General features: G+C 40.3%; 1 protein-coding gene across 3 annotated transcripts; it reads left to right on the forward strand.

The window, feature by feature from the left end:
* Positions 1-1,188: 1,188 nt before the first annotated feature.
* On the forward strand, positions 1,189-12,534 carry LOC118777549 (myosin heavy chain, fast skeletal muscle-like). 3 transcript variants are annotated; one of them, XM_036528593.1, is made up of 39 exons: positions 1,189-1,399; positions 1,526-1,659; positions 1,754-1,910; positions 2,011-2,038; positions 2,157-2,271; positions 2,438-2,530; positions 2,613-2,676; positions 2,770-2,868; positions 2,969-3,072; positions 3,162-3,300; positions 3,663-3,781; positions 3,912-4,061; positions 4,196-4,366; positions 4,454-4,748; positions 4,945-5,018; positions 5,108-5,195; positions 5,513-5,630; positions 5,726-5,849; positions 5,959-6,095; positions 6,407-6,662; positions 6,823-7,065; positions 7,155-7,331; positions 7,417-7,562; positions 7,647-7,737; positions 7,825-8,214; positions 8,306-8,432; positions 8,626-8,744; positions 8,841-9,037; positions 9,134-9,317; positions 9,444-9,609; positions 10,028-10,152; positions 10,382-10,690; positions 10,796-10,999; positions 11,115-11,240; positions 11,347-11,517; positions 11,792-11,896; positions 11,984-12,079; positions 12,211-12,342; positions 12,514-12,534. In XM_036528593.1, the coding sequence occupies exons 1-39, from the start codon at positions 1,189-1,191 to the stop codon at positions 12,532-12,534; spliced, it is 5,805 nt and encodes a 1,934-aa protein (XP_036384486.1). The 3 variants fall into 3 exon arrangements, with proteins under 3 accessions (XP_036384486.1, XP_036384485.1, XP_036384487.1); XM_036528592.1 differs by having other exon boundaries at positions 1,189-1,395; positions 1,516-1,659; XM_036528594.1 differs by having other exon boundaries at positions 1,189-1,395; positions 1,516-1,659; positions 4,454-4,738; positions 4,947-5,018.
* The last annotated feature ends 1,574 nt before the right edge of the window (positions 12,535-14,108 follow it).

The following is a 14,108-nucleotide window of genomic DNA, read 5'->3' on the forward strand; positions in this document are numbered from 1 at the left end:
ATTTCAGCATTCAAGGATGGAATTTCAGAATGTATTTCCATATATAAAAAATTATAACTTGCATTTTGTAACACAAATGAAAGAAATAAATCAGTCATAAAGGCTATTGAAATACTGTAAATTGTTAATATTATACGGATATCTATATCAGAATTTGTTCACAATTGTGCTCATTAAATTCATGTTAAAATTATAAAAAGATTTCTGGGGGGACTGTGTTGAGAAGCAAAGAAGAGATATAGATATCTAATACGATACCCTCCAGCTATTGCTATAGTGAACATATCCAAACATGGCCTCAAACGAGTCAAAGTTTGGAGAAATCTAAGGCTGAACCTGAGCTGCCCAAATTTAGCTTGTGCTTAGCTAGCAGATGGAGACCAATATAAGGAGCTCCACAGAGCTGGGACAACAGCAGAGAAGAACATCAGGATCCAGACTGTGGTGAGCTCCATGTATTTTTTCATCTAATACTGCCAGAGCCAAACATACTCAAATTCTGTGTTGAACGGAGCAGTAAGAAATGCCTTACCGTGAAAATGTATGGTGTCTCATCTATATTTTTATGAAAAACCTGCTTGTGAAGATAAATCTGAAGTATGAGTATTGCGAGCTTCATATGTGTAAAATATACTCAATTGATCAGAGCAAGGCATGAAAAATATAATGTGCAGATGTCCTTCTGCTGGCGGTTGTTTTGTTTTGGTTTCTAAGGATGGGAAATATGAAATAATAAAGGTCCAATAATTCATAATATTTAAACTGAGATTCTTCTAGGAATATTCATGAATAATTATATTTGAAAAAGAGGGAACAAAGAAGAAAAACTACTCAAAACAGATATTTTTTCAGCCAATATGAAAGGAGAGTGCATTTTAGAACCCTCTGTAGAAATTATGACAGGCTATGGATGTACTGTAATAGGATGATAACACTTAAATAAACAACATAAATAGATTTAAGAAAATGATGAATGTGCATCAAAATCATGAATGTGCATCATTTTGCAGTGTCCTGGAATACTAATCTCTTCCTGGTGTGTAAACAAGGTAAAACATATTGTTTGTTTCCATTATGAACTAAAGAGAAGTGTTCCACAATATAAGTGACTTAGGAATTTGATGGCAGACTGAAGGTTGGCTGAACTGAGCATTGACTAAATTTTTAATATTGCAGTAAATAGCCACCATGAGTACGGACGCGGAGATGGCCATCTATGGCAAGGCTGCCATATACCTGCGGAAGCCAGAGAAGGAGAGAATCGAGGCACAAAGCAAGCCTTTCGATGCCAAAACCGCCTGTTACGTGACCGATACCAAGGAGCTGTACCTCAAAGGCACAATCCTGAGCAAAGAGGGGGGCAAAGTCTCTGTCAAAGTGCTCGATACCGATGCAGTAAGTCTGTCACCCATGAAACAAATATAACCATTTGGCTTCATTAAGTTTAAATGTGCTTCAGTGAATAGTATGTTCAAGAGTTTTATGATTTCTAAGGTTTAACTGGTTGTGTTTCAGACTGTAACAGTTAAGGAGGATGACGTCAGCCCAATGAACCCCCCCAAGTTCGATAAAATTGAGGACATGGCCATGATGACCCACCTCAATGAAGCCTCTGTGCTGTATAACCTCAAAGAGCGTTACGCAGCATGGATGATCTACGTAAGATATTCAATAATACTGAGAGAATAACTTCATTCCACTAGCTATGAAGTGCCTGGAGGTCATCTGAACTCTGTCCCCTTTGCTGTTTCAGACCTACTCTGGGCTGTTCTGTGTCACTGTAAATCCCTACAAGTGGCTCCCAGTGTACGACCAAGAAGTTGTGACAGCATACAGAGGCAAAAAGCGCATGGAGGCCCCACCACACATCTTCTCTGTCTCAGACAATGCCTATCAGTTTATGCTTACTGGTAAGATCCTGTTGAAGAAGGCACTGCTCATTTTGTGAACTTTTCATAATTCACTGATTTTTATGGAAAAAACATGTTGAGATTTATCTTCTTTTTGCAGATAGAGAAAACCAGTCTGTCCTGATTACGTAAGTACTGTCATTAAGTTCCTTAATTTCTAGAAACAAAAAAACTTTCAAATGTCTCCTTCCTTTGTGGCCCCATAACAAAGAAGACTAATCTGCCTTCCCTTTTCTTACTACCCAGTGGAGAATCTGGTGCCGGAAAGACTGTGAACACCAAACGTGTCATCCAGTACTTTGCGACAATCGCAGTTGCAGGTGACAAAAAGAAAGAAGCTGCAGCTGCTGGCAAAATGCAGGTAGGAAACAGTGACCCTCTGTCAGATCCTTCTGAACTGGGTTTCTTTCAAAAAGCAAAACTACTACTACATGACACATTACAGAGATTGCATTATAGGAATGCAGACATGTATTTGAAGTGTACATGCTATGACACATGCATAAGTTATCTGACATCCTCTGCAGGGATCTCTGGAGGATCAGATTATTGCTGCTAACCCCCTGCTGGAAGCTTACGGCAATGCCAAGACTGTGAGGAATGACAACTCCTCTCGCTTTGTAAGTCTAAAATGAAAACATGCACTATTGAAGAAATGATGTTGGTTGACACTTCTAATAACACATGGATTGTTTGCAATAGGGTAAATTCATCAGAATTCACTTCGGCACCTCAGGAAAACTGGCCAGTGCTGACATTGAAACTTGTGAGTTCTTTCACTATCTGTTAGATCAGAATTGTATTCTCAAGATTTTTTTGAATAAAAGTTAATTTGATTTTGAATGAATTTATTGGACAGATCTGCTGGAAAAGTCAAGAGTGACATTCCAGCTTCCAGATGAGAGAGGCTACCACATCTTCTATCAGATGATGACAAACCACAAGCCTGAGCTGATTGGTAAGCACTAAATAAATAATACAAAATTGTTTTTAAAATAATGAAATGAGAAAATGAACATTAAGATTTAGTGATTTAAATCTACTTTTTTTCTTAACAGAAATGACGCTCATCACAACCAACCCCTACGATTTCCCCATGATCAGCCAGGGCCAGATTAGTGTGGCCAGCATTGATGACAAGGAGGAGCTGGTGGCCACAGATGTGAGTGATTCAGAGGAAGTCATCTGGGACCAATGCTTATGAGTGCTGTTAATTTTCTGGTCTGACATCTCATCTTCTTTGTCCTCTAGTCTGCCATTGACATCCTGGGCTTCAGTTCAGAGGAGAAAATGGGCATCTACAAGCTGACTGGTGCTGTGATCCATCATGGAAACATGAAGTTCAAGCAGAAGCAGCGTGAGGAGCAGGCTGAACCAGATGGCACTGAGGGTGAGTCCACACTCTGCTTGGAAAAGTTGCCTGTTTTGCATATAACTACACACTCTGGGGGGTTAAGGAAATTCAGCTATTCAATCTATTGAATTTTAACACTCTATCAGTAATACATTTCACAAATTGACAACAACACCTCTGTAGAAACCCTGTTCCTTACATCTGCTACTGTATTTCTGCCTGATTTCAAATACAGAAACCACTCTATAGACACTGCATTTACTCTTAAACTTTTAAAAACTGTATTATTGCTGAAATGCCAAACCCTTTAAGTGACTAAAAAGACTGCCCAGGTTTATTCTACCAAAAGGTTTTAGAACAACATGCTTGAATCACATATTTTTATGTTTTGTTTCCAGTGGCTGACAAAATTGCTTATCTGCTGGGCTTGAACTCAGCAGACATGCTGAAGGCTCTGTGCTACCCCAGAGTAAAGGTCGGAAATGAGTTTGTCACCAAGGGGCAGACTGTACCACAGGTAAGATTTTTATAACTGGAGACAGGTTTCTCTTACACCGACAAAATTTTCTACATCAGCTCTATGACTTGTTAAATTCCTATCAGCATATGGACATAAGCATTTACATGTATCCATGCTATTTTCTTAGGTCAACAATTCCGTGAGTGCTCTGGCCAAGTCTATCTATGAGAGGATGTTCTTGTGGATGGTCATCCGCATTAACCAGATGCTGGACACAAAGCAGCCCAGGCAGTTCTTCATTGGTGTGCTGGACATTGCTGGTTTTGAGATCTTTGATGTAAGTATAAAGAACCAAACACACTTTGTTTTGTATTGATTCTGGAAGGCATGACAGTCAAATGCAGATTCTCATAGTCTATACAATGTACAATGAATTATGTGTCTTTAAATTTTCACTGTTTCCATTCAAAGTTCAACAGCATGGAACAGCTGTGCATCAACTTCACCAATGAGAAACTGCAACAGTTCTTCAACCACCACATGTTTGTGCTGGAACAAGAGGAGTACAAGAAAGAGGGAATTGACTGGGAGTTCATTGACTTCGGTATGGACTTGGCTGCCTGCATTGAGCTCATTGAGAAGGTGAGTGAATGTTACTTTAATAGAAAAAGGAAAATGTAAAGCGTGATTATCTTTGCATGTTTTCTCACTGTGGTCTTTTCTGAACAGCCCATGGGCATCTTCTCCATCCTTGAAGAGGAGTGTATGTTCCCTAAGGCTTCCGACACTACCTTCAAGAACAAACTGTATGACCAGCATCTTGGCAAGAACAATGCCTTCCAGAAGCCCAAGCCTGCCAAAGGCAAGGCTGAGGCCCACTTCTCCCTGGTGCACTACGCTGGCACTGTGGACTACAACATCTGCGGCTGGCTGGACAAGAACAAGGACCCCCTGAACGACTCTGTGGTACAGCTGTACCAGAAGTCCTCAGTCAAACTGCTAGCTCTTCTGTATGTATCTGCTGGCGGGGCTGAAGGTAAATGTCTTGGTCATGCAAAATTAGAAATGTATCTCATAGGTTTTACTGATATATTTGTCAGCAATATGTTAAAATTCCTCCCCACTGATAAAATGCCATTTGACTACATTATGTTGATGTTGAACCATGTCAATGATCCTCAGCCGCAAACCCCAAACGTGTACATTGATTTCTTATTTAGAGAGCAGCGGTGGTGGCAAGAAGGGAGGCAAGAAGAAGGGTGGTTCCATGCAGACCGTGTCCTCTCAGTTCAGGGTAGGTTCATATTATGTAATAACACAGTTAAGGCAAAATCTATAAGTATTTTACATAAAATTAACTAAATATATTCCTTCACCATACAGGAGAACTTGGGCAAGCTGATGACCAACTTGAGAAGCACTCATCCTCACTTTGTGCGTTGCTTGATTCCAAATGAATCAAAGACACCAGGTACTGTTTGGATGGCTCATATTCAAATAAATCTATCAATATATTTTCATAGCATTAACTAATCCAGTATTCTTATATTTATATGTTCATTTTAACCCTGACATCAGCAGCATCCATTGCATACAAAACTAACAATCCCATCTAAGCTATATGTTTTCACAGGGAAGAAAATAGTGCCGTTGTCAATCCCTGAGCTCCTCACAACTCCATATATTGCCATACAGCAGGGACTATGTTTTCATGCCAAGCCAGTGAACATACTCTGTTTGTAACTCTGCAACAGAATGTGTCATGTGAATGGCTGTATTTCTCTCCAGGTCTCATGGAGAACTTCCTGGTCATCCACCAGCTGAGATGTAATGGTGTGCTGGAAGGTATCAGAATCTGTAGAAAGGGTTTCCCCAGCAGAATCCTCTATGGTGACTTCAAGCAGAGGTGATTCAGATTCCTGACACATGCACACATGCCAGTCTTTTCCCCTCCCTTTGCAAAAATGTCTCACTCCTCCATCTTAAATCTACCATTGATAGGTACAAAGTACTAAATGCCAGTGTTATCCCAGAAGGACAGTTCATTGACAACAAGAAGGCTGCTGAGAAGCTCTTGGGATCCATTGATGTGGATCACACACAGTACAAGTTTGGACATACTAAGGTAAAAAAAGAAAATGAAAATGAAATATAAATGAGATATTGGACGTTTCAGAGATAGCAGTTAGAAGAAATTAAAACTGAAACAAATTCTGTATCTGAAACTTGTGCAGGTGTTCTTCAAAGCTGGTCTCCTTGGTACTCTTGAAGAGATGCGAGATGAGAAACTGGCAACTCTGGTGACCATGACTCAGGCTCTGTGCCGTGGTTTCCTCATGAGAAAGGAGTTTGTGAAGATGATGGAGAGGAGGTAAGTGATAGGACTACACTATCACCATGATAACTTCATTTTAGTATTTTGATCATTTCTGGAAGTTCATTACAAATACCTCTCTAGAGTTAATGACTGTGAAGATCATCTAAATGCTCAAATAACATATTCGTGTAATAATTTTTAGACCTCACATCAGCACAGATCAACATAGACAAGACAAATCTGAACTTGAAGGGTCCCATTTCTTTCAAACTCCTCTCTCCACACATTCTATCAATGGCTGTACAACCACTGTTATTTCTCAGCATGAAAATATTAATTCATTCAGTCATATTTTTGTTACACAGGGAGGCCATTTTCACCATCCAGTACAACATTCGCTCATTCATGAATGTGAAGCACTGGCCATGGATGAAGCTGTACTTCAAAATCAAGCCACTTCTGAAGAGTGCTGAAGCTGAGAAGGAAATGGCCCAAATGAAGGAGGACTTTGCCAAATGCAAGGAAGATCTGGCCAAGGCAGAAGCCAGGAAGAAGGAGCTTGAGGAGAAAATGGTTTCTCTGCTGCAAGAGAAGAATGATCTGCAGCTCCAAGTAGCATCTGTGAGTAGGACATCAATTGCACTGTAAACCCACACATGCACAAGAAGTAAATCTGGTTGCATTTATATGCATTTCCATTAAAAATAACATGCTCCATTCATATAATCAAGAAAAGTTCTCTCATATGATAATCATGAATGTTCCTGCATCATAAAAACAGGAATCTGAAAGTCTTGTGGATGCTGAGGAGAGATGCGAGGGGCTCATCAAAAGTAAGATCCAGCTTGAAGCAAAACTCAAAGAGACGTCTGAAAGACTGGAAGATGAGGAGGAAATCAATGCCGAGCTGACAGCCAAGAAGAGGAAACTAGAGGACGAGTGCTCCGAGCTGAAGAAAGACATTGATGACTTAGAGCTCACCTTGGCTAAAGTGGAGAAGGAGAAACATGCCACAGAAAACAAGGTTTGAGTTACTGAAAGTCTAATATAAAAAAGGCGGAAATTCACCTTTTTCAAGTATAATTAACATATTCTGCTTTTCACAAACTGTAGGTTAAAAACCTGACTGAAGAGATGGCCTCTCAGGATGAGGCCATTGCCAAGCTGACTAAGGAAAAGAAAGCCCTCCAAGAGGCACACCAGCAGACTCTTGATGATCTCCAGGCAGAGGAGGACAAAGTCAACACTCTGACCAAAGCTAAGACCAAGCTTGAGCAACAAGTGGATGATGTGAGTTTGAGTATGCCGTATAGAATGTAACACATGACAAACTGCTTACACTCTGACTATTATTCACTGTATTGTAACTTCTCAGCTTGAAGGGTCTCTGGAACAAGAGAAGAAGCTTCGCATGGACCTTGAGAGAGCCAAGAGAAAGCTTGAGGGTGATCTGAAACTGGCCCAGGAATCCATAATGGATCTGGAGAATGACAAGCAGCAGTCAGAGGAGAAGCTCAAGAAGTAAGAAAGAATTTAGTGAAATAATTCTCTCAAGAACTGAGTATGAAACAGGTTCTGATCACTGAAATTACTTTTGTTTCATAGGAAGGACTTTGAGACCAGCCAGCTCCTCAGCAAGATAGAGGATGAACAATCCTTGGGTGCTCAGCTTCAGAAGAAGATTAAGGAGCTTCAGGTATATAATGTGTTCTCCCTTTTATTTATGATAAATGAAGAACGTATTTCATTGGTTGACTTACAGTGTAACCCTTTCCAATCATAGGCTCGAATTGAGGAACTGGAGGAAGAAATCGAGGCAGAGCGTGCTGCTCGGGCCAAGGTTGAGAAGCAGAGGGCTGATCTCTCCAGGGAGCTTGAGGAGATCAGTGAGAGGCTAGAAGAGGCTGGTGGTGCCACTGCTGCTCAGATTGAGATGAACAAGAAGCGTGAAGCTGAGTTCCAGAAGCTGCGTCGTGACCTGGAGGAATCCACCCTCCAGCATGAAGCTACTGCTGCCGCTCTCCGCAAGAAGCAGGCCGACAGCGTGGCGGAACTGGGAGAACAGATCGACAACCTTCAGCGTGTCAAGCAGAAGCTGGAGAAGGAGAAGAGCGAATACAAAATGGAAATTGATGATCTCGCAAGCAACATGGAAGCTATTGCTAAAACAAAGGTGATTCAATGGGTTTTGACCATATTGAAGTAAATATGCAACAAAGGTTTATTAATTATTAAGCAATAATTAAACGCATTTTGTTTTAAAGGCAAATCTGGAGAAGCTGTGCCGTACTCTTGAAGACCAGCTGAGTGAAATCAAGACGAAGAATGATGAGAATGTGCGACAGTTAAATGACATGGGAGGACAGAAAGCAAGGCTTCTGACAGAGAATGGTACGTATTTGAAAATATATATTTCATGTCATGTAACATTTTATAGTGCTTTGACATTTTGATTCAGTTCTAGAGAAGTTGTGGAATTGTTAACTGCTAACTGCTGTTTACAACACTGTAGATGTTTTGTTGTGTATTTACGAAAGCTGATGTCCTGAAACTCAAACTCTACTTAAAAATTTTGTCAATCCAGGTGAATTTGGTCGCCAGCTTGAAGAGAAGGAATCTCTGGTGTCTCAGCTCACAAGAGGCAAACAAGCTTTCACTCAACAAATTGAGGAGCTGAAGAGACTAATTGAGGAGGAGGTTAAGGTAATATTCAAGACCTGTTCTACTAGTTATAAAGAATATACCACTGTATCATTCTGTCACTTAAGTTTACACTAATATGTGTTTTATTTTTGACAGGCCAAGAACGCCCTGGCCCATGCTTTGCAGTCATCCCGCCATGATTGCGATCTGCTGCGGGAGCAGTTTGAGGAGGAGCAGGAGGCCAAGGCTGAACTGCAGCGTGGAATGTCCAAGGCTAACAGTGAGGTGGCTCAGTGGAGAACCAAATATGAAACTGATGCCATCCAGCGTACTGAGGAGCTGGAGGAGGCCAAGTAATTTCACAATTTCTACAGATCCACTCAGTATTTTAGTGAATGACCAAGCATCAGAAATGTATTGCAACTTTAAATTAATGTCTTTTCAACCAGGAAAAAGCTGGCTCAGCGTCTGCAAGAAGCAGAGGAGCAAATAGAGGCTGTCAACTCCAAGTGTGCCTCTCTGGAGAAGACCAAGCAGAGACTGCAGGGTGAAGTGGAGGATCTCATGATTGATGTGGAGAGAGCAAATGCCCAGGCTGCTAACCTTGACAAAAAGCAGAGGAACTTTGATAAGGTAATGCAACACTATGTATGACAGCATCACGTCTGCTGTTTCATACACCTCTACATGCTTCATTTTATTTTCTACATTGTGACTCCTTTTAAAGATGGAAAGGAGTAACAAACATATTTCCTCCAGGTTCTGGCAGAGTGCAAGCAGAAGTTTGAGGAAGGCCAAGCAGAGCTTGAAGGTGCTCAGAAAGAAGCCCGTACTCTCAGCACTGAGCTGTTCAAGATGAAGAACTCTTATGAAGAAGCTCTGGATCAGCTGGAGACCCTGAAGCGAGAGAACAAGAACTTGCAGCGTATGTCTGAAGCAACATGTTGGCGAATTGTCTGACTGATGGTTCAGATCTTAAATATATTCAGTTTTTTAATAGAAGCACAAATAAAAATAAAAAATACACACTATGGCAAACATATTCAATACATGACTTAGGGAATCGATTTTGCATTTGAGCATATTTCTCTATATACTTGTACCAAACTTAAGGGTACCTGAAAACACTAAAATCAAGACAAATCTTCTAAAAAATGTGGATCTGGATTTACCTGAATATTAACTACACAGACCAATCCCAGAAATTATGCTGCAAAACATTTCTTTTAATTTAGCATTCACATATATTGTATATTTTAGTTTTAAGGTTGTCAATATCTGACTATCTAACTACAACTGTAGTTAGAGATATTCTACAGCAGTTTTATTCTTTGTTTCTGCAGAGGAGATTGCAGACCTGACTGAACAGATTGGTGAGTCAGGAAAAGCCATTCATGAACTGGAGAAGGCTAAGAAGACTGTGGAGACTGAGAAGGCAGAGATCCAGACTGCACTGGAAGAGGCAGAGGTATACTTCATAACCAGACTGAAACTACTACTACTACTACTTATTCTACTTACGCATATCTTGGTGTATTAAACAATTGATTCTATTACTTTTTAATAATGTTTTAAATTTAATTTGTCTGCTTCATTAAATGCTTACATTAAAATTCTGTCTGCCATTTTAAAAATTGCATATGATTTAAAGGTGTACTTGTTCTGTAAGTTAATAACATTTGTGAATTCACTGATAGGGAACTCTGGAGCATGAAGAGTCCAAGATTCTGCGTGTCCAGCTGGAACTGAACCAGATCAAGGGTGAGGTTGACAGGAAGCTCGCTGAGAAGGACGAGGAGATGGAGCAGATTAAGAGGAACAGTCAGAGAGTGGTCGAATCTATGCAGAGCACTCTTGACTCTGAGGTCAGGAGCAGGAACGATGCTCTGAGAGTGAAGAAGAAGATGGAGGGAGATCTCAATGAAATGGAGATTCAGCTGAGCCATGCCAACCGCCAAGCTGCTGAAGCTCAGAAACAACTGAGGAACATTCAGGGACAGCTGAAGGTAAGTTGCTCCTACCTTTGCTAGTAGGTGCTATATCATTTGGACAAAGGCCTGTCAAAGGATCCCTTGAGGAACCATTAAGTCTGAGTCGTGATGTTATTTTAGGATGCCCAACTGCACCTTGATGATGCGCTCAGAAGTCAGGAGGATCTGAAGGAGCAGGCTGCCATGGTGGAGCGCAGGAACACTCTGATGCTGGCTGAGATTGAGGAACTGAGGGCTGCCCTGGAGCAGACAGAGAGAGGCCGCAAAGTGGCTGAGCAGGAGCTGGTGGACGCCAGCGAGCGTGTGGGTCTGCTGCACTCCCAGGTAAACACAAGAAAGCACTTCTTTGCATGTTCATTTGACTTCTTTGTGTATTTTTTAACCTTATTTTCTTAAAGTAGAATGCATCTTTAAGATCATTATATTTTCCCTCACCTAGAACACAAGCCTTCTGAACACCAAGAAGAAGTTGGAAGGTGACTTTGTTCAGCTTCAGAGTGAAGTGGATGACACCATCCAGGAAGCAAGAAATGCAGAGGAAAAGGCTAAGAAGGCCATTACTGATGTGAGTCACTTGTTACGTGTTGTTAAAGACCACATAAACTAATGTCAGTTATTCTTCCAGATAACCAAGTTCATGATGACTTAGATAACTCCATGTGAAATTCCAGGCGGCCATGATGGCAGAGGAGCTGAAGAAGGAGCAGGACACCAGTGCTCACCTGGAGAGGATGAAGAAGAACCTGGAGATCACAGTCAAGGATCTGCAGCACCGTCTGGATGAGGCTGAGAATCTGGCCATGAAGGGCGGAAAGAAACAGCTCCAGAAACTGGAGTCAAGGGTAACCCATCAGATGGCATATTTATCAAATCTAGGGGTTGGGGTTTAGGGGTAATTTAGGGATTCAGAAAGATGTGATTTTTGCTGTGTAAGTAAGGTAGATTGTGTTTGCCCTGGAATTCAGAACTGTACTTTCACAAATATGATAGACGGTTAAGTCTTCATCTTATGGCACTTGAATCTTTGTTTTCTTGCACTGTAATCTTTAGCTTTTGGACGTGCTGTCTAATTTCATAAACATTTTTTAGAATTAATATCTTGATTCTGAACTCAAGGTGCGTGAGCTGGAGTCTGAGGTTGAAGGTGAGCAGAAACGTGGAGCAGATGCTGTTAAAGGTGTCCGTAAATATGAGAGAAGAGTCAAGGAGCTCACCTACCAGGTATGATAACTATCTTCATAAAATATTTAAGATAAGAATGTTCAGGTGTTGGACCTCTGAACAACTTTCCTTACAACCTTCCTTTAGACTGAGGAGGACAAGAAGAACATCAACAGACTGCAGGATCTGGTGGACAAGCTGCAGCTGAAGGTCAAGGCCTACAAGAGGCAGGCTGAGGAAGCGGTGAGCTGGATTTTCATCTGTTTTCTAGAACATTATTTTTTTTGGGAGAAAACATCATGTAACTACAGCCATGCTAACCTTCAGTCAATTGACCTATCAAAGCACTGATGGAATGTCTGACTACTTCACAGGAGGAACAAGCCAATACCCACCTGTCCAAGTTCAGAAAGGTGCAGCATGAGCTTGAGGAGGCTGAGGAGCGTGCAGACATTGCCGAATCTCAGGTCAACAAGATGAGAGCCAAGAGCCGTGATGCTGGCAAAGTAAGTTCCCTCATTTACCTAAACCACGTATAAGTCATTATCATTATTGATTAAATATAATATTTAAGATAAACATGTATGTCCTATAAATGTTACTTTGAAGTGAAAGTAATGCTGTCAGATCTGCTTGTAAAGCATTATTTATTTATACTTTTTTGTATTTTTTTAAAGGCCAAAGAGTCAGCGGAATAAATGCAAGAAAAATCTCTGAAGCCAAAGACTCTCCAAGTCTCATACAATATGAATGTCAATGTGAATGTCTTTGTAAGCACTGATTAAAATTTTCAAATGTTACATTCTGACTTGTTTGACATTTTTTCATAATAGCACACTATGGGTAAATATTTTCAGCAATTGAATTGTTGAGCTAGGAATCAGTGGGATAAATAGCACAATTTTTTCAAGATTTATTCAGTAGCATTGGTCTATTGGGATGGCACACTCTACACCTGTACAGTATTGAATGTTTTTTGCAGACACAACATTTATGACCGTAATATTAATAAATTTGACCCCAATATCCTTATCATCAAGCGTCATGTGAACACATAGGGTGTAAAAAATAGCTATATTTTAAAATCAGTTGCAAAAATACAAAAAGTTCAACTCAGCAAGAATTTGATATGATATAAATATGATATTTATTAATCCAATAACCATTAGATTGGTGATTCTCAAACATTTTTGGGTGGTAGACCAGTTCCACATAGGGAACTCGTTACTCGAAAACAGTCAGGGGTAGGTGAACTGATAAAAAAATACTTATAAAGTTAAACTCATTTATCACTGACATGACCAGAAATTGGAAATTGTAGTTAGACAATAGCTAGCTAAACTAAATGAATGTAAGAGGTAGGTTGGCAAATGGTGGTAGTTAGCTAACACCAACGTTGGCTAGTCACTGAAGTTTACATTTACATTTACATTTTTTCATTTAGCCAATGCCGATGCTTAAGTGGTCCAAGTGAGGTGGATGTGTTCCACACTTGAACCTTTCAGTAACTGATGTTAGCTCACTAATTTTCAATTTAAAGGTCTGATTTCTGATATAAGTAACCTGTTTTAACAAGTTGTCTATTAGCAAGTAGCTAGTAAAAATATGTTAACCAGCTAGCTATTAGCCTACTGTGAGAGCTAGGCAATTAGCTAATCAGCTAGTAACTGTTTAGATTTCAAGCTGATGTTAACCAATTAACTTCAAATAATGCCTGTGGCCTAGTTGACGTAGTTATCACGGAATCAATGTCTCGCATCCTGGTTCTGGAAGTGTCAAGGAAACGTTCCTGAGAACCTAGAAATAATGTTCTGGAAAGGCCAATAAAATGGGACAATTTTTTTCTTCTGGCAATGTTCTTGTCTAACATTCCAGGAACATGCTGAGAAGCTAAAAATGTTAGAGGTAGCATGATGTATTTCTGTATGCTCGTTAATCAAAAAAGTAACATATACTTGGAAGACGCAGTTTAAGAATGAACAACACGTACAGTGCCTACGTATTTCCCTCCAAGGAATGTGTTGTTGACACTGCTCCGCTGACCATATGTGAAAAGCTACAGACAAGTGTTACAGATGACTTAAAGATTAATGATTAAGTCAATCGAAATGTAAACCTTTTAAGTACTGAATGTGGCCGGGTTTTTGCTAATATGCTATTTGTGCTTTTCAAAATATGGGACCATACTAGGAGGGTTATGATTAGTATGCGCAAATCCATAGCATGCCCTGCCTTCCAGAGTTTTTGTGTTTGGCTGCCAGTGTGTTCATGT

Source organism: Megalops cyprinoides, chromosome 5 (genome assembly GCF_013368585.1).
Source record: "Megalops cyprinoides isolate fMegCyp1 chromosome 5, fMegCyp1.pri, whole genome shotgun sequence".
In the NCBI taxonomy this organism is placed as follows: Eukaryota; Metazoa; Chordata; class Actinopteri; order Elopiformes; family Megalopidae; genus Megalops; species Megalops cyprinoides.

Bases quoted from the DNA above. Each gene is read 5' to 3' on its own strand.
- LOC118777549 (XM_036528592.1), top strand. From the start codon at position 1,189: ATGAGTACGGACGCGGAGATGGCCATCTATGGCAAGGCTGCCATATAC. The intron at 7,066-7,154 runs GTTTGAGTTACT...CACAAACTGTAG, and splicing joins AACATGCCACAGAAAACAAG to GTTAAAAACCTGACTGAAGA. The intron at 7,332-7,416 runs GTGAGTTTGAGT...GTAACTTCTCAG, and splicing joins TTGAGCAACAAGTGGATGAT to CTTGAAGGGTCTCTGGAACA.